The sequence below is a fragment of the Equus quagga genome, chromosome 13 (genome assembly GCF_021613505.1).
Source record: "Equus quagga isolate Etosha38 chromosome 13, UCLA_HA_Equagga_1.0, whole genome shotgun sequence".
NCBI lineage: Eukaryota > Metazoa > Chordata > Mammalia > Perissodactyla > Equidae > Equus > Equus quagga.
Window position 1 is genome coordinate 27,185,792 of NC_060279.1, and position 19,569 is coordinate 27,205,360.

At 49.1% G+C, this 19,569-nt stretch overlaps 1 protein-coding gene across 1 annotated transcript in view; it reads left to right on the forward strand.

Annotated features, from left to right (window-relative positions):
- The window catches only part of PLXNA2 (plexin A2), a 212,470-nt gene that overhangs the window by 88,396 nt on the left and 104,505 nt on the right, over positions 1-19,569 (forward strand). Inside the window, exon 4 of the mRNA XM_046680898.1 lies at positions 7,955-8,089. Coding sequence (XP_046536854.1) covers positions 7,955-8,089 — 135 coding nt within the window. The remainder of the gene's footprint in view (positions 1-7,954; positions 8,090-19,569) is intronic.

The window sequence follows — 19,569 nt, forward strand, 5'->3', positions numbered from 1 at the left end:
TAGGTCTTTTTTTTTTTTTCTGCTTTTTCTCCCCAAATCCCCCCAGTATATAGTTGTAGATATTTTTTAGTTGTAGGTCCTTCTAGTTGTGGGATGTGGGACGCCACCTCAACATGGCCTGATGAGCAGTGCCATGTCTATGCCCAGGATCCGAACCGGCAAAACCCTGGGCCACTGAAGCGGAGCGTATGAACTTAACCCCTCAGCCACAGGGCCAGCCCCCTTCTAGGTCTTGATGTCACTCTCCCCTGAGTCATAAAGGGAGAGGCCCCTGGGACGGGAGAATTGATGCCTTTGCAAAGTGCAGTTTGTCATTAACCACAGGAAGGCGTGAAGCAGAGGCTGCTCCTCTTGGTTCCATGGGCAGCACGGATCCATCATTGCTTGGCCATCTACCCCTGGCTGATGAGGAGCAGAGAAGCCACAATTTAGAAAAAGATGCGCACTTCAGCCAACCTTCCCAGAACACTTATCTTACTCATAGTAAGCACTCAATAAATATTCACTACTTCCCTATCCTTACGAGCCAGGCTCTTAATTCTCAGACTTTTCCAAGATGCAGAAGTCCAGAGAATAGGTGGTTCCTTTTGGGACCCCCTGCCTGCATTCCAGGAGAAAGCCCTCCATGGCCTGGCCTGGCCTTCTGAAATTCAGGAGCCTCTGGCCCCATGCTCCCCTCTGCTAGCCATCCACCCCCAGTTTAATATCTAGGGCAGATTCCTAACTTGTACAGAAATAGAAATAATTGTACATGGAAATGTCAGTCTCCAGTGTCAAAGCCCTGTTGATTGACCGACAACTCACTGGGGACCAGTGCTGGAAGCATCTGCATGCATGTGGGAGGATGTGTGTGTGTGCGTGCACGCTGTGTGTGTGTGTGTGTGTGTGTGGGCGCACGCGCGTACAAGGGTGGGAGCAGCCCAAATTTTCAGTTTAGCACATCTCAGTGACCTCCTTCCTTTTCACGGACCTTGTCTCCCCACTTCCTCTCCTCTCTTGGCTCAGGGCAACCCACTGGCCGAGTTTTCCAGGCTCCTGTGTCCCTCCCCGATTAGCCAAGCATTTAGGGCCAGGCTCCCAGCTGTCCTCCAGGGGGTCTCCCTCTGCTGGGTTGTGTCTCTGCACAGTTAGTTAATGTTTGCACAGCTCCAGGGGGTGGAGGGGTTGGGGGACAAGCCAGAGGCCACCTGGAAGTTGCTGCTGCTGCTTCTTTCTGTGTGTGTATGTGTGTGTGTGTGTGTGTGTGTGTGTGTGTGCGCGCGCGCACCTGCGTGTAGGATAGAGGAAGGAAGAATCTCAGAGACTGAATTTACCAAAGACTTGAATCTATAAATAATTCGGGTCATGAAGCTCTACAAAAATAAACTTCAGTGTGAATCCTCTCTCGCGCAGCCCTAAACACACAGCTGCACAGACGCTCGCTCATTAGCTCACTCCCGGGTTCAGTGTGAGCAGCACCAGGCCTTCCCCACCTTTCCCCTCTCTAAAGGTCTAAACATGTGCACACACACAAACACACAGACACATGTGCACGTACACACACATTCATTTACCACGCAAGCCCAGAGTCCTGAGGCAGAGAGAAAATTAAGTAATAAAGCCTCTTCCTAAGTGAATTTCGGGACAGAAGGTGACCAGAGCTGCTGAAATCGTTGCTGAGCCCTCAGTAGCTGCATGTCAAAGGCCTCACCCTCTCGGAATGCTCAGGTCTGAGAGACCACGTTTCCAAGAAATCTGGGCTCAGACATCACAATGACACTTTCCTATTTACATCACACTTTAACTTTGCCAAAGCACTCACATTTCCACTCCTGCTTTTTAGTTCAGGTCTCCCGTCCTCCAGGAAGCCCCCACTTGGGACCTCCCTCAGTCCAGGGGAGGGGCGGCGCTGCCCTCCCGGTTGGCCTCCCTGGGCTCCCCAGGCAAACCTCCTCTTACAAGGGGCGGCCGTGTGTTCGTGAAGACAGGTTGGATTGTCCGTTTCCCCGTTCCTCAGGCTTTCTAAGGGCATCCTTCCTCCCGGTGTCCCCAGCTCTTAGCACAGGCCTGGCTTGCAGTAGGCATGTACTCCGTGAATATTGGACAATACTGAAATTCATGACTAATAACTCATTTCATTCTCACAGCATCCTTTCCGAGCTAGGAAGGACAGGCGTTAGTTACCACCCTTATTTGACAGCTACGGAAACTATTATACAAACAAGTGACGTCACTTGCCTGAAGTCACATAGCCAATTAATGAGAAGGTCGGGATTAGATCTCAGCCCTCGAGACACAAACCAGCACCCCCCTCTGCGTCGTGATGGCTTGCAGATTAATCTGTTTCCTACTGAGAGGCCCGGGAAGAAGATTCCCAATTCGATTGCTCTGCAGCAGCTCTTGCAAAAAAAAAAAAAAACCTGAAAAACTAATAATAATAATAAAGTGATATTAAAGTGCCAAATCCCAATCAAGCGCTCCATAATTTAGGGCTAACTAGAGAAGAAATTCATCCACAAGAAAAAGAGTTTGGAGAGACATGCAGGTAAGCTGGTTGATTGGTTATGCTGACTTGAATTGGGTGTTCAAGTAATCAGGCTGACATTAATTTCAGTACAGACCTAGCTGTGATTTAAAGGAGAGCTGCTAATAGGATTACTGGTTCATTCTCATTGCAAAGAGGCCCCTCCCGCTGGAGGACCAGACAGTACATCTCCCCTGGATCTCACCTCACAGACTCCTGCCCCAAAGCCAGCCCCGGTAAACTGACTCTTAGCCGCCCAACAAGGTCCCCCTGAATTAGATTCTGAGTTTATTGTTGCCTCCAGGAAATAGGTAATTGTCCCACTTTGGCTGCGGGATATAAAGGAGGAGGAGTGGATGAAGAGAGAATTTGGACTTTCGGTCTACCCATTTGCTCTGTTCTCAGTTGTAGTGAACAGCTGGGCTTGCCCATCCTTATCCTCTCTTAAGGGAGTCACAGAGTAGCTGAGAAATCAGGCTTCAGGTGGGAATCCCAGTGCTAGCATCCTTTGGCTGTGTGATCTTGGGAAAATCACCTAAGTCTCCATGTCTCAAATTTCCTATCTGTAAAATGGAAATAATAATAGTGTTTACCTCAAAGGTTCTTGTAAGGATTAAATGAGTTAATTTTGGTTGAGTACTTTCCACAGCGCCTAGCACATTATCGAGGCATAGAAGTGGTAGCTATTATTAAATTTTTTAGGTGAACAGGACCATTTGTAAGTTCACCAAATCCATCCTACCGCCTTCAGGGGGGGCCACATTTAACCATGAAGCAGAAAGATTCTCCTCTGTTCCAAACACTCCTGAGAAGGAGGGCCTAGCCTCCTATGGTCACCTGTTCTGCAGTCAGAGCTCCCCACAACAGGAATTCTTACTACAGCGAGCCAAAATCTTGTGCAACAGTTTGGGCACATTTTGTCATTTGCTGGTCTCAGTAAAGACTGTCACCCTCCACTGTGGCACACTGTCCTTCTTATCCTACCTTCTGAGCTTTGTCCAAGCAAAATGGTGCCAGGAGCTTCTGCATGTCCACTGAGGTCCAGCCCTCCCAGGAGCAGAAGAACCCAACTAGCAAGACACGTTCAAGTGTGACTTGCTTCCACCCATCAGCATCACCTCCCTCCTCTGCCCTGTCCCCTGCCTGGTTGGATGTCAGGGCCTGTGCAGCTCCGTCTGATAGTGCCATTCTCTTGGGCTGGCTTATGACCTATTTCGGTTTATTGTTGTCCTTGTAATCACTGCAACCTGGCCCTGGGAACACAAGCTGAAGAGAACTGTCACTTTGTGGGACACCACAGAATAGACTCAATCAGTTGGATTTTAAAACCCCACCAGTGTTTGGGACTCCCTGACACCCCCCTCACCACAGTCGTCCTGTGTCTGGCGAGGATGCAGGACGACTTGAAACTCACACCTTTCTGTCCAAGACAGAAAAGTCTGGAGAATTGTGCCCTTGAACCCTTCTCCCTAGTAGGACTGTTCTTCCTAGTTCCCCGTCTCCATCAGCCATGCACTTTCCTCTGGACCACACTGGCTGGGGAGCCTGTTTGAGTCCCAGTTCCAACACTACTAGCTGTGTGCCTTGAATGGAGGGGCTCAGAGGAGATAGGCTCCAAAGCCCTTGCAGGTCCAGCAGTTTTTACAAGTCTGTGATTTGCCTGTGATAGGCACTGAGCAGATTGCTTCTTCCTGTTCTTCAGACAGGAAAACTGTGGCTCAGAGAGATGAAGTGATTGACCTGAAAGTATACCATTAGGGAGAAATCAAGCGCAGGCGAGAACAGAGTCAGACCAGAAACCCAGGAAGCCTGAGTTCCAGACCTATACTCGGCCCACTTGGGAGTGTTGCCCGGAGGGAGCCAAGGGAATTAGGGAGGGGAGAGGTCTCTGCTGCCCAGTGGCCTCCCTCTCTTCTGCCTGCCAGCCCTGCCCTCACCTCGTTCCCCTTGACCCGCTGGCCTCCTGGCCCCATTCTCCATCTTCTCTGCCCTCCTATAGGTATCCTGGAGGGCTACACTATCCCAAGGCAGATAGCATGGGCTAAGGGAATAAGTGGGCAGGCACAGACTTCATGGGCAATGCTGCTCCACTTTCCAGGGATTTAGACTGAATGAAATAGGATAGCTTAGTTCAGGTTCAGTACCAAGAACATTTTCTGTTCGGGTTTGGTTTTAACTCTAACGTTTAAGAGTTATGTAGGTTTGGTTCTGACTTCAACTGGTTTATTAAAAGATTGAGGTTGCAGGTGGAAGAAAAAATCCTTCTTAGGTCTCTGATTCAGGAAAAAGTGAATGGCTGGGATTGGTCTTAACTGGGATGCAGCGGAGTGTGTGATGATAAGTTGTCTTTGGTTCCATTCCAGCTGCAACCTGGCCATGGGTACCATCTAGTCCCAGAGACCACAGAGGGAGGGCCAGACTTGTGGCTTTTCTCCTTCTGACTTTGTGTCTAGGCCTTGCTGGGAATCTAGGCAAATGCCCGGGCTCGTGGGGAGGGAGGCTGCCCTGCCTGGCAGAGGATTAACCAGCCTCCCCAAGTGGGAAGATCCTGGGCCGGGCCTGAGGGAGTGGGCTGGTTCTGCAGCTCCTGGAGCTGAGTTGGCACCTTGAGGAGACTTAATCTTCCTGGAAAAGAGCAGCTGTCATAGGGAGGGTGGTAAGAGGCATGGTACATTTCCCCATCAGAGGAAGAAGCAGAGCCTCAACTCCCCATTTTATGGAGACAGAAGACTGAGGTCAAGCCAACCAGAAGTCATGACTATCCCATGTTCCTTCTACCTCCTGCAATAGCCTGAGAACTTCTGTGATCAAAAGCTACCATGTTTCTGGAAGGATCTCATGGAAATTTGGGATCTGTCCATCTAAGAGAGAATACTGCTTTGAAAATTAAAGGGAACCATTTTAGGGTCTCTATTTGGGAAAATGTGGGGTATTTTCCCAAATAAAGACCCTTGTTCTTCCCTCTCCTTGAATCCATAATCAGATATGCTCTGGGGTGGAGGGCAGTAGCCTCAGCCCCATAATGTCATCTCTGACCCCAGAGTCTTCCTCCACCCTATGAGAATGAGTTAAATGGCCCCCTGATCCCTCCCCTGGAAGGACGGGCTTTAGTAACAGTTGTCAAGGCAGCAGCTTTGAACAGCAGGAAGCCACTAGCTAGGCAGAATAAGGGCACAAGAGGAACTTAGGGGGAAGAGGAGAGTCCAACCCACAAGGGGAGTTACTGGGGTAGGAATGGCTGAGAGCAGAGTTTCTTTGGTTCCACTGAGGTCACCTCCTCATCCTCAAGCCCAGAGCCCCCAACTCACCCACCAAAGCAGGTGAGGACAGAGTATCCCTGACTCTAGCCTGTTCCCACCCTAGACACAGGGCTTCAGGTAGGAGTCAGCTATTTCTGCCTCTACTCCAGGACCACAGTTCCCCAATCCACAATGGGCTCGCGGTTTGCTTCCCACCGACTCCAGTCTAGCCCAAGCCAACAGATGCAGACCATGCCCAGGGTCAGGCCCCTCAAGTATGCGAATTCTCAGGAGGGTAGAGGAATATGAATGGAAGCACTGGTCCTACTTTCCCAACTCTGCAATAAATAGTGCTCTTGACCCTCCCTCCTCAGCCAATGGGAACTGAAAATGCATCCATTCGTCCATCCTTACATGTTTATTGTGGTGTCAGGCACCAAGCTTGGCCTTTGGGATGAATAAGTCATGGTCCTTGCCCTCAGGAGCTATCGGTGGGATGGGAGAAATGGGCAGAGGGAAGGAGATGGTTAGAAGTATAAGAGAGAAATCAAAGGGAATAGAAAGGGGAAGCCTTAATCTTAAAATCTTTCAGAGGAACTGTCTCTTGACCTCACTTTGATTTAGCACTAAACAGTCCACGATACTTTATCAGCTGGTTCATAGTTCATGTCCTTTCAACAGGCATTTCTCAAGCATTCCCTTTTATCCATCACCAGCTATGTTCCCAGCTTCATTCTAGTCCTCAGAGGGTTATACGAGAAATAGAAAACACATCCCTGCCGTCAAAATGTTGATGAACTTCTACACATGTGAAGCAATTGGAAAATAACTTACGTAGGTAGTCAATACATGTTAGCTAGTACATATACAATGAGCAAATCTATTGATTATAATCCTAGGAGAAAATGTCCAGTAGGCAAAAAGACATCAGGGTGAGGAGCAATTAATGTGGTGGAAAGATTGGGGAAGGCTTCATGGAGAAGTGGGGTTTGAGCTAGAGGGGGTTCAGAGATGGGTAGAAGACAAAGAAAAGGAACCACGGCGGGGAATATTGGTCAATAAGCAGCTGCTGTGTTGGAACAAGAAGCCTAGGGGTGGGAGCACATTCAAATCAAGGGCTCCTGACCACCAACTTTTTGTATGACCTTAGGAACTTCTCTCTACAGAGTCTCAGTATTGTATATAGAGCTTAGATTAGATCAGCATTTCTCAAACCCCCAGACTAGCAGCATCCACATCACCTGGGAATTTGTTAGAAATGAAAATTCTGAGGCCTCATTCCCGCTGAACCGGAAACTCTGAGGGTGTGCTCAGCCATGTCGTTTACCAGGCCCCCCAAGTGATCTCAGGGCACACTGGTTTGAGAACCACTGGACCACATCAGTTCTTCTAGAGCCTGGTCACTCATTAGATTCCCCTGGGGAGGTTCAGTACCCAAAGAAGATGCCTAGGCCCCACCCACAGCGATTCTGATGAATGGAGCGAGCCCTGGCATCCATTTTTTTTTTAACTTCTCAGATGATTCTGATGTGCAGCCAGGGCTGGGAAGCACTGGACTAGATGACATCAAGTCCTTTCTGACTTAATATCCTGGGATGGGCTCTGAGAGACTAAGCTGGGATTCCTGGCTCACTAAAATCACCAGGTGGATTTGAACACATTCAGGGGAAAACGTTTGGGGGCAGAAAGACCTTCCTGAGATCCTAAAATCTTGACTCTTTTGCTGACCAGCTTTTTGCTTGTTTATGTGATTGTCCCACCATTCTCCCTTACCTGCCTGAGGCAGAAACACTGTGTGTAAATGTTGACTCTCCTACCCCAAAGATAAATAAGTATGCACAAGCACACACTCGCACATACACTCATCACACAGTGCTATAAATATATATACACACACACAAGAATAACCAGGTAGGGATATTCAAAATCACACCTAAGGGCATACGTATATGCACACTCAGATAAACCTACTATCAGAAATCTAAAACTCGGCACACGCAGACCGCTTGGGAAAGGATTCCTCATGGTGGAAACTGGGCTGTCTGAATTTAGGAGCACCTCTATCTTCCTTGCAACCTAGCCTGCTTCAGGGTAGCAATGGGGGTAGGGTGGGGGCATTATGTTCTGTAAATTATCTGCTCTAGGCTGAGGCAGCTAACCCGCAGTGGACTGCTGAGTACAGATGCTGAGGACACCCTTGTTTCTTTCGCAGATTCGAGCCGATGGTCCCCCCCATGGCGGGGTTCAGTATGAGATGGTCTCCGTGCTCAAGGACGGGAGCCCAATCCTCCGGGACATGGCCTTCTCCATTGATCAGCACTACCTGTACATCATGTCTGAGAGACAGGTAAGTGCTGACACCTGTCCCTCCTTTGCAAAGCCCAGGAGGAACTGATAACCTGTGACCTTTCTTCAGAATCTGTTCCATCTAACAAGAGGGACCTCTGGGCTTGCTGCTCAGGCATCTTGGGACGGGCAGAATCCCTGGAGGCTTTTGGGGGAGCCAGAGAGAAGTAACTAGGGCCAGCCACTTCCCGGAGGCCTCTCTCTGGGCCACAGCCCCTGTCTCGATGCGTGATGAACAGCCCCGCAAGAATGGGCCAGACTGCACGGAGCGGCTTGGTGTGATTAGAAGTTAGATTTACTGCTCCTGGGCCCACAGAGTCTGCTGCTCAAGGGAGCCAAAGAGGTGTAAATAATCCAGGCCTCCAGGCTGGGCCCGATCCTGGGAGAGACAGGCCCAAGATAAGGCCCCAGAAGGAGATAAAAATCTTGGCCTGAGTCTTAGACTGATGCAGGGTAGAAGCTGGCCAGCTCTGGGAACCTGCAGCTCTGCCTGCAGACATGAGGAGCCCCGAGAAATAGACTTCTACCCTCTGCTGGATAGCAACTGAGCAGGTCCCCCACCCTCTCAGATGGAGAGTTATTCTGCCGGATTGTATTTGCTTTGAATATGTGTGAGCAGAGAGAAGGCAAATGCAGGGAGATCCATGGTAAAGGAGAAGAGAAAGAAGCAGGGAAGACAGCATTCACCAAATCAATGGAGATGCAGAAAGCAAAGCAAAGACCTTAGGAAAGGCTAGGTCCTTCCATTCAGTCAGGGGGTCACCAGTTGTTCAGCAGGAGCAGTGGTCTTGGCATTGACCTCAACATGGTAAGTAAGATAAAGAGCAAAGGAGAAAAATGATTGTGAATCTGTCTTGGTGCTGAGGACACGGACTTAGGCTAGACAAGGATGCTGGGCTGGAGGACTAGCGAGCTTTCACAAGGTGCCTCCCACCTCATGTGTCATTCTCCAAATACTCTGTGAAGATTCCAGGTGTCCTTGATCAGCATCACCCTGCCCAGAGGTCTCTTTCCCTCCTTTCTTTCTGAATGAAGGATTCTGAATCCAGGGATGAGGGATGAGTGGAGGGAGGAAGGAAAAGGTGAGTGGGCACATGACAGCATGAGGGAAGCAGTGATGCAGCTCTAACATGAAAATTGCTTCTTGAGAAGAGATGACACAAATCATATGCTAATTGCATGCAAATTGCATCCAGATCCTCTTGAACCCACCTTTCTTTTTACCTTCTCCCCTGTGGCCCCTGCGGTTGAGGCATAAACAGGTCCAGATGGGAATTTGGTAGAGCTGGAGGAGGCTTTGCCTAACCTAGAGTGGGTAAGACAGTCTTGGAAATAAACACTGACCTATCATTCCGATGAAACAGTCTCTGGGTCCTAAAAACACACATTTCTGGGCACATACTTATTGGGAACAACGTATTGGGAAAACATCAAATGAATGGGACTTGGTCACTACCCTTAGGTTGCTTACAATCCACTGCATACCTGGGTATCTGTATCGTCACATTGAAGTCTATAAGTGCTCTGGTTTTTCTTCCTATTTTCCTTTGTTTATAGACAAAGGTTATTTTTTAAACAAAAATGGTAGATGCTTAGCATACAGATTCAAAGACTACATACAGAAAAGAAAATGGAAACAAGTCTACAAACCCCACTACCTAAAATGTAACACCATGTGAACATTTGGTGAGCACCATTCCAGACACTTCTGCAGGAATATATACAGGTAGGATAGATGGATAGATGGCAACCTCGATAGGTGGATAGACGAATGGTCAGAGGGATCAGATAGACACACATTACACATGATATTTTCAAAAGAGATGATGTGTGGCTGAGGACCAAGCAGGGAGCTGGGTAAGAGCTCTTTCCTGGCTTCTCTGCACCCAGTGAAGTGGAAAAGCAGAAACAGCAAATAGAAGTGACCAGTGAGACCTCAGTGGAACTGAGAAGATGTTCAGGCACATATTTTGGCTGCGTGTTTTTTTCCCCAAATGGGATGCTTTCTGAAATTGCATTCAAAATGTAGCCAAGGGAGAGGTGGGTCAGGACTGGAGGCTGATGAGTGGCCTTCAGAGAATATAATGACCTCTTGAAACCATATCTGATGCCGCCTCTGAGAGCATCAGCTCTGACTAAGCAAGTGTCCACATAGCTTATATCTCAATATCCTCTCCTTCATCCTTATCTTCTACGTCAGCTGCCCAGTTCTTGAACATCTGCGCCAAACAGAAGGGTTCAGGAGTAGCCAGTCATGCTGAGCAGATATAGGAAGAATTTGGGTTTAATGACACAGGGCTGTCTCGAGATAGTAATCAAGGTAAGATATTAGTTAAGGGAGCTCTCTGTGCCAAGTGGAACTGTGATCAGCAGGCAAAGTCTAAGGGGGATTTGTGGTGGAGCTCTGAGGCCTGTCACCTGGAGAGCCATAAATCCTGTAGAAATAGGTAGCCAGGTGATTTCACCAGGGGCTGGGTCCAGAGATGAAGACGAAGGACAGCTCAGGAGGGCCATCTGTCTGAGGCCAAGCAGCTATGAGTACAGAGTCTTCACAGACAACTCAGACCTCCTTAAGGAAACAGTTGAATGTGTAGCAAGAGAACAATCAATGAAAATGACGTCAGATGACCTGGGTTCTAGTCCAGCTTTTGCTATAACCGGAAGTATGGCCCTCTCACAGCTTCCGTTTCCTCTCTTATAAAATAGAGATGTTGCATGAGGTAAGAGGGTTGTCTTTGCAGTCCGAAGTCCTGACTCAGATCCCATCTCAACATCTTACAGCCAGATGGCCTCAGACAAGTCACTTCACCTTCCTGTGTCTCATAAGGGTCAACGTGAGGCTTGGCTGAGGCAATCATTGAGTAATTTCTTTTATGCTGCCTTATACTCTGCACAGATACTCATTGTTCAGATTCTCTGTGGCCCCTTCCAGCTCTTAACGATTCCATCACTCGGGAGAGTGGCAGCTATGAGTTGTGATTAGAAGGAAGATAAGCGGCCGTGTGGCACAGCCTGGGGGCCTCAGGCTGAGCCAGGGGGCCTATGTTCTAGTCCTGGCCCCCCAGTAACTAGCTGGGGGACCTAGACCCTTAGCCTCTCAGAGACTCAGTTTCCTCCCCTTTAAAGATGGAGGTAATAAATCTAAGTCTAGATTCTCTTTTGGCTCTTAAAGAGACTTGTCTAAGGTCTTGGGATCAAGACTTTTCTCCATCTCCAGGAGCACAGTACACAGGCTTGAGGTTAGACTAAAAGAGGAACTTTCTGAATGAGAGTTTTATGAAGCTGTGTGTGCTCATACAAACTTCTTCCCTGAAGGTGAACACTGCAGAGAAGGTAGACATGCTGGCTGGTTATGGATACATGTATTCTTGTTTTGAGGCAGTGATTTCAGACTTTGGAGTCCTCTAAAAGAGCTAAGACCATATAAGACCTCATGACAATGGGGCTTCCCATCACTTGACAATAAATCTCTACGCCTCCTACTCTCATCCCTGCCTTCACCTCATCCCCCACTCTCGTCTCTCTGTCCCCCTCACCCTCTCCCAAATCATGGCACCTGTTGTGTCCTTGATACCACGTGACAGCAGAGCAGAGGCAAGGCTCTGGTCTCAAGTTCTGCCTAGAGAGGTTTTCATCTCCCCACAGAGCTAGACCAATCCAGTGTAACTCATGTGTGCTCTCTCGCGCTCTCTCTCTCTCTCTCTCTCTCTCAGTTAATTAAATGTAATTAAGAAATAGGACTAGTAAGAAGTGTCGGGTCGTTAGTGCCGCTGCCTAACAAGTCGATGTTAATATACTGTTAATAGATCTCAGGACAGCCAGTCCCAGGGGAAAATTTGGGAACTGGTTCCCCAATCCTGCTAATTGCCCAGGTGCACCACTGATAGGATGCCTGGCTCTTCCCTAGAAAGCCTGCCCCAGCTTCCTCAACAGCGAGTCGACCGACAGATGTTATGGGCGTTAATACAAGTCGCTCCCATATCCTCGGTGTCTAATGGAAGTCAGACAGCGAGTCCGGGAAAGTCAGGCTATGAGCCAAGTGAAAAGCCAAGCAACAAGATGAAAAGAAACTTGATAGCCCCAGTTTCCACCCAACTTGTCAGGCTGGCCACTCCCAGAAAGGGAATATAACGCTGTACTCAGGGTAGATGGGAAAAGAGTAAGGGGATGGAAGCAATTATTCTATTTTATACTTTAATTAGTTTGAATTAGCAGAGGGAATAGAGGCATAAAATGATCCAGCGAAGGGTGAAATGGAAAAAGGGAGTCACAGTGGAGAATGGCTCCGTGCAGGCTGGAAAGGGCCTTGGGAACAGCAAAAAGGCGGGTGGGGCGCAGTGGGGAGCATGGGATGCTGCTGTCTATTTCCAGGCCTGGAGAGGCAATATAGCCTAGTGGATAAGAGCTGGAGCATGGGAGTCAGACTGACCTCCACTCAATCCATAGCCACTTACTAGGCATATGGCTTTGAGAAAGTTAATTCTCTTCTCTAAACCTCAGTTTCTTCATCTGTATAATGGGATTAATAATGCTAACTATTGTGAGGATTGAGAGAGCATACATACATTACCTAGTGCTGTGTCTGACACATAGTGCTTTCAATAAGTGGTAGTGATTATTATCATTATCACAGTGTTATTAGTATTACAACTTCTGACCAGAGAGAACTAGAAGCATTTCCATTATAAATTATGGCTGAGACAGAGATCCTGGTCTCAGGGAAACACCTCCAACCTGCAATTCCTGCTGTTCCCTCCCACGGGACACCTCAGAAGCCTCTGGCCTGGCTGAATGACAGCATCAGGCTGAGTTGCTCATAATCTGCTATTTATTTTTAAAATCGAGGAATGTGCCCAGCAGACTAAACAGTCTTGCTCCCCTGGATACATGTGGAGGCAGCTCTGGGCCTGTGCGTGAGGCCCAGGAGGCTGGTATTGCAGGCATCTGTGGAGAGAAGGGAGGGGGACCCTGAGCCCTGGTCATCCTCCAGGCGTCAAGGACCCTATCTGGCTGCATGTGTGGACGCTTGGCCAGAAGGGGGCTATCCATGGGGCTTTTCATTTCTGGCCTCTCCAGGTGAGTAAACCAAGCCTCAAGCTCATTGCAAAAGATGGGGCTCCCATCCTCCCAGTGCGGCTGGAAAGGGCCTTGTAGTGGACACTCAGACCCCAGTTCTGAATGCCCTTATATGTGACAGTAGTCAGCACACTATTCCGGTCATTTATTGCTATGTAACAAAGCACTTCAAAATTGAGGGGCATAAAACAACCATTTTATTATGCTCGCCAACTTTGTAAGTCAGTAATTCAGACAGGGTGCACCAAAGAGGGCTTCTCTCTTCTCTACAACATCTGGAGCCTCTGCTGGGATAACATGAATGGCTTGAGGTGACTAGAGTGACTAGGGGCTACAATCATCTGGACACTTCTCCTCTCACATGTCTAGCACCTGGGAACTAGAAGGCTGGGATCGGCTGGGACTGTTGACCAGAGTGCCTTAGACAAGGCCTTTCCGTGTGTCTTGGGCTTCCTCACAACATGGTAGCCTCAAGAAAGTCAGACTTGGAGCTGGCCCGGTGGCGCAGCGGTTAAGTTCGCACGTTCCGCTTCTCAGCGGCCTGGGGTTTGCTGGTTCAGATCCCGGGTGCAGACATGGCACCACTTGGCACACCATGCTGTGGAAGGCATCCCACATATAAAGTAAAGGAAGATGGGCATGGATGTTAGCTCAGGGCCAGTCTTCCTCAGCAAAAAGAGGAGGATTGGCAGCAGTTAGCTCAGAGCTAATCTTCCTCAAAAAAAAAAAAAAAGGTCAGACTTCTTGAACATGGCAGCTCATGGCAGACATGACAGCTCAGGGGTCCAAGAGGTGAGTATTCCCACAAATAAGGTAAAAATGTTATTGCCTTTTTTATGACTTAGCCTTAGAAGTCGCATGGTTCTCTCTTTTACCTGCCTCTTCACTTCTCTACTGCCAGTCACCCCAGGCAATTCTGATGCGTGTGGCCCATGAGCACACTTTGAGAAACAAGGCTCAGGGAAGATAAATACATGGTTTCCTATCTCCCAGGGTCATGAACCAAAGAGCATCAGAGCTGGTAAGGACCTCAGAGATCATCCATGCTGACCCCAGATGGGAAATATGAGGCTCACAGAGCATCAGGCAGGTTGGCTGCCCTTTCAGCATTGTGCAACACCCAACGCCCAAGTCCAGAGTCATCAGAACTGGTGTGGTTTTCCAAAACTCACAGGAAATGCCAGTAGCTTTAAAGCTTGCTGCGGATTTGCTAAAGGCACGTTGAGTCCTAAATGAGGCCCACATCAAATGTCTGTGAGCTCTGAAAATGCTTCTGAGAAGCCTTTAAGGGAATCCATCAGGACCAGGATCACACAGCCCAGGAAGTGCCCAGACAGTGGCTTGTGGCTTTAAAGCATTCTCTTGGGCAGTCTCTCTGTGGCAATATTGCATCAGGCCGCTCACAAGGGGGTCCTGCTCGTGGTCCACCTTCAGGATGCAGGACAATGGGACTTCACCCCCATGGATTATAGGAAACTGACTTTTTAACCACCCCTGCCTGAAGTAATTTAAGAGAGTTGGGGCAAGAAGAACTTGGGCCTGGAGTTATTAGAAACAAAAATTATTTGGAAAGAATGTGTAGCTACCCTTCTCTGAAGGTCTCACATGCAGGAGAGACACCTCCACTCCCCAGCTCCTTGCGTTGGTTTAAGACCCTGTGCAGGTGGGTAGGAAGGATGGAAGGACAGACCAGACCCCTCTAGCATGCCATCCCAGCCGTGTCCCGCCAGCTTTACCAGAGAACTAATGTTAATTTCTTTGGTTTGGGGGAAGGCCCATCAATGGCAAACCTGAACCTAGAAGCAAAAATAAGAAGCATTTTCAAAGGGCCAATTGTGATGCGAGAATATTAAGCCTCCTGCCTGTGGCCAAAGCCACTGAAGTGCCAAGCCCCTAAGGCATCTAAAGACTTGGAGAAGGGAAGAAAAAAACGTGGGGAACCACACTTCCAGATGTCCTCTGCTCATTTATTTTGACATCTCAGACTATTATTTTGATTGTGCACATTTGTTTAGTCCAGGCGATAAGGCTTCCCAGGGCGCAGGCAGAGCGTGCCAAGGTGTATTTTTACAAGGCGGTGGAAGTCGCAGTAAGAGGAGCCCTCCCTTCTGCCTGGGCTGGGAGGCCTGGGCTGAGCCACGGCGGGGAGGAGGGAATGTGAGAGGCAGGGGCTGGAGCAGAGCCTGAGGGACTTTTGGGAAGAATTACAGAGTTTGCAGATTAGGAAAGTGAGGATAAGCGAATTTCTGCTGTACTTTTGTTTTCAAACGTGTCACTTTCAATCCAAGCCTTTGATGCACATGTGTTTCTGGTTAAGGACGGGAGACCCCAGTGTGGCCCAGGAGCTGAGGGCTCAACTCAGTGCCTTTCCCCAGGGAGGGGCGGAATCCTGCCTCCTGGGGGAGGAGGCACTGGAACTGTGACCAGCCCAAGCCTGAGTTTTGATTTTTTCCTTCTTTTTCTTCCCCCCCATTTCAAATGTCAGGGAACAAAGAGGCTGACACAGAACTGATTCCCTGGCTATTAACATTCTCATTGGAGCATTTTTTATAAATATTTTCACATGATGGAAAGGAAATGCAAACCCACCATATTAATCAGACGCTTGGCTTGTTGTATTTAAGAGAGAAAACTCCAGCCTCTTATTTTAAAATCCTTTGGTTTGGAAAGAGTTGATTGAACATAATGCCCAGGCTGGGAGAACTGGTGCCAAAAAAACTCATTTCTCCAAATGGGCAGAGGGCTAGAGACTTGTTCTCTAATCCTTGGCCAGGGATTTGATTTCTCCGTCTAGGAGGTATTACTGAATGCTGACTCTGACTGCCCAGAATGAAGATCCTGTGACTGAGAGATGGGAATCACAGTGCCCCAGTCCCAGAAGGAGACTCTCCCCTTATTTTAAAGATCAGGAAACTGACGCCCAGAGAGGGGAGTCACGTGCCCTGGTCGTCCTCTGAACTACCAGAAGAACCAGAATTAATCCTAATGAACCTGATCCAGCCCGGCATTCTTTTCCCAACTTGACAACAGCTTCAAGCAGCACAGGCAAGAAAGAAAACTAGTTGTGTGTAAAGACTTTCAATTTAAAAAAGTTAAAAACAACCTGGGCCCAAGAGAGTCCCTGAAGATGTTCCCAAGGGTCAAATTAAAACAGGGAAAGATTTGCATATCATTTGCATACATCCACTCATTCATTCAACAGACCGTTAAGTGTCTACCATGTATAATGCATCGAGCTGTCCACTGACAAGTCATTTGCATATGCAGATGTAGATAGGGCAGTCTATCTAACTAATATTCCAGCAAACATCTTAGAAATAGGGCTGCCCTGATGGTAGCTACCTTTTGATTTCCTTCTGCTCCTTTCAATGCAACAACAGCACTGCTAAATGTGCTTTTATGCAGAGATAAAGAAAATAGAACCCCTGCCCTCAGGGAGGTCACATTCGGGAGGGAAAGAATAATGTGTAGATAAATTACAGTATAAATTGAGCGGTGTTGTAGCAGAGATACACAATGTGCTTGATGATTGAAGTAACTCGTACCAACCAGGGAGAGACCTGTCCTTGTCGCTCCATACTTGGGCTCACTCAGAGGACTCACCCTGTCCCTGACATAGCAACCCAGAGCTGGTTGAACCTTAGAGATAATCTGGTGAAGAGTAGACCTTTATTTTATAGATGACAGGAGACCTGAGGCAGAAGGGAGGATCTTCCAAGCCAGAGTGTGAAGAAGCAGATAATGATTGACGGTGATAGACAGTTTTCTGCCCCATGAAGAACATGAGCTCTAGACTCTGCCTGCCTAGGTTCAAGCCCTGACAACACCATTTATTGCTGCGTGACCTTGGGCAAGTTGCTTTACCTCTCTGTGCTTCAGTTTCCTTATCTGTAAAATGGGCATAATTATGACATCTGCTTGAGGATTAAATTAAATGAATTAATACATAAAAAGCATCCTGAAAAGTCTCTGGCACATATTATTACCTGCTTAGTAAATGTTAGTCATAGTAATTATATTTTCACGGCTGTGCCTCCATTCATAATCACCAGGCCACGCCCTGCAGATTGTGCTCTGCATAGAGCCACACCTAAAAAAGAAATTTAACTCCCCTGCCTTCCTCTCCGATTTACTTTAAGTGTTGAAATCTAACACTTAGTTTGTGTTTTTCTTCTTTTAGTTTACAAACATGACCTCAGCTAATCCCACAAACCGTGAGATAAGTAGTATTGTCCCTGCCTTTTTTACAGATAAGAAAACTGAATTCAGTCCAGCTAAGTAATTTGCCCAGGGCCACCAGGCTGGCAAACCGCAGGGCTGGGACTTGACCCCACACTTCTGAAGTGGAATCCACCCCTCAGGCTTCTTGACACGGCGCCCCCTGGCGGCCGCGTGGTGCAGAGGGTACCTCCCCCGCTGCTCCCTCTCCTCTGGGCTCCAGATTCAGGACAGGGCTCAGAGGCGGCTTTCAAGGCTCCAGGGGGCCAGCACAGACTCATGGCTCTTCAGTTAACACTCCCAAAGAGACTGGAGCAGTGCGCAGTTTGTTTAGAATACCAATAAAGGGTGGTGAGCACCGCCCTGGGCCTACGTGAGCAGCCCCAGGAAATGTCTGGGGTGGTCAGAGTGGAAGGAGAGAGAGCACAGAGCCCCGGGAAGTTACTACAGCTATTCATCCTGTGCAGCACGCCGGGGCCTCCCGAGCCTTATCTTGACTCCCTAGCACAACCCATTTGACACGTGAGGAAGGCTCAGCAAGCTTAGGAGACCCAAGGCAGGCCGTTCATAGGACTCCTGGGAGACAGGGCTGGGATTGAGGCGCAGGTCCGTGTGGTGGCAAAGCTCCTGCCCCGACCGCCTTCCCTCCACCACCGAGGAGGTCTGTTCCGGGACCCCAGTGGGTGATGTCATGACTCCTCGGCACATCTCCACCCCCATCCACAACGCGGCCTGTCTGGCGAAGGAAAACCTTTGCAAGGAGGGCAAGCGCGGAGCACGTGAGAGGTGTGCGGTTCAGCCTTCCTGGTGCAACTCCAAGTGTGAACCAGGCAAACCGGTGCTGGCTCAATCGCTGGCCCTTAACCAGGGGTTCTTAGGCTCTAGAACGCTTTCTGGATTGCCATCTTGAGTCTTATCCAGCCAAATGCGGGGGCCCCGTGGTGGCGCCCCAGAACTCTGCAGCCTGCTTTGTAACGCCTTCCCGGAGCTCTCCCTCAAACTCCCTGCGTTGAGTGTCTGTAATTGAATGTGTTTTATTTAGACCATAACGGTTAGTGCCACTTTGGATTTCCAATTAGGCTTCAATCAGAAGCCGAGAGACTGATTCGTTTTGTTGTTTTGATCAACACAAAAGATGGCAACATCAGAGGAGCCGTCATGAAAAGTTATCTCCATCCACTGATGACTGGAACAGTTGCTCTGATGTGAAGATACAGCTTCAGAGGTGCTGAGAGATGCATCAGGCGGCAGGGAAGGGGGAGGGAGAACGGGGCAGTCAGTGGACCCTAAGAAAGAAGCACGGTTAGAAGTCCTGAGGGGCTGTGCTACCTCGTTTCCCCCAGAGAGGGTGGGAGGTGGGCGCTGGGCATTAGGCAACTTGAGGAGGCTCCTTCCTGTGTGGGTCGGGGTCCTGGGTGCCCATGCAGGACGGGAAAGGAGCTGGTCTCCACTTCAGCTGGTTTCTCACACGAACAGCTCAGGCCTTTTATCCAGGAGAAGCTCCGGGAACGCAGGGTTCCCATGAGGTGGGAAGCTCACCACCGACCGCCTTCTCCAGAGAAAGTCCTCTGAGCTCCTCAGCCAGGAGCGACCAGCTGTGCTGGTTTGCAGAAATACTGGGGGGCTTTTCCTCCGTGCCTGTGAATTCTGGCCAGCTGCTCCCACCTGCTGCCCTCGGACAAAGTTTCTCTCTGGGGACTGGTCCAAGGGATCAAACTGAGAATCCAACTTTGAGCTGCCAGGGAGCTGGGGAGGGGAGGGAAGCGGAGGGATGACGGGGTCGGGGGGTGGTAAGAGAGTGGTGGGGGAGTGCTAAGTTAGGATTCTGCCATTGGTTAGTCATCAGATAGTCTCATCAGTGCATCTGAGTGAAGGCCAACAGGAGCCTCAGTTTCCCCATCAATAAAATGTATTTGAGTGCCCCCTGTGGCCGTGACATTTGGTGCCTTCCTTCTGGCCCTGAATATGTTTCGAGCAGTGGCTGTGTGCACAGAACCTGGAGGCTGACCTGGGTCTGGGTGTGCGTGTGCCTGTGAGAACAGCGTTGTAGGGGGGCGAGTGAGAGGAGAGCAAGCGTTCCTGTGTGTTCTGGGGGTGTAGAAGGACATCTACTGTACCACAGCTCTTTCATGCCACAGGGCAGGGCTGTGCTCACTGGGGGAAAAGTGGGGCCCGGCTCCTTCTCCT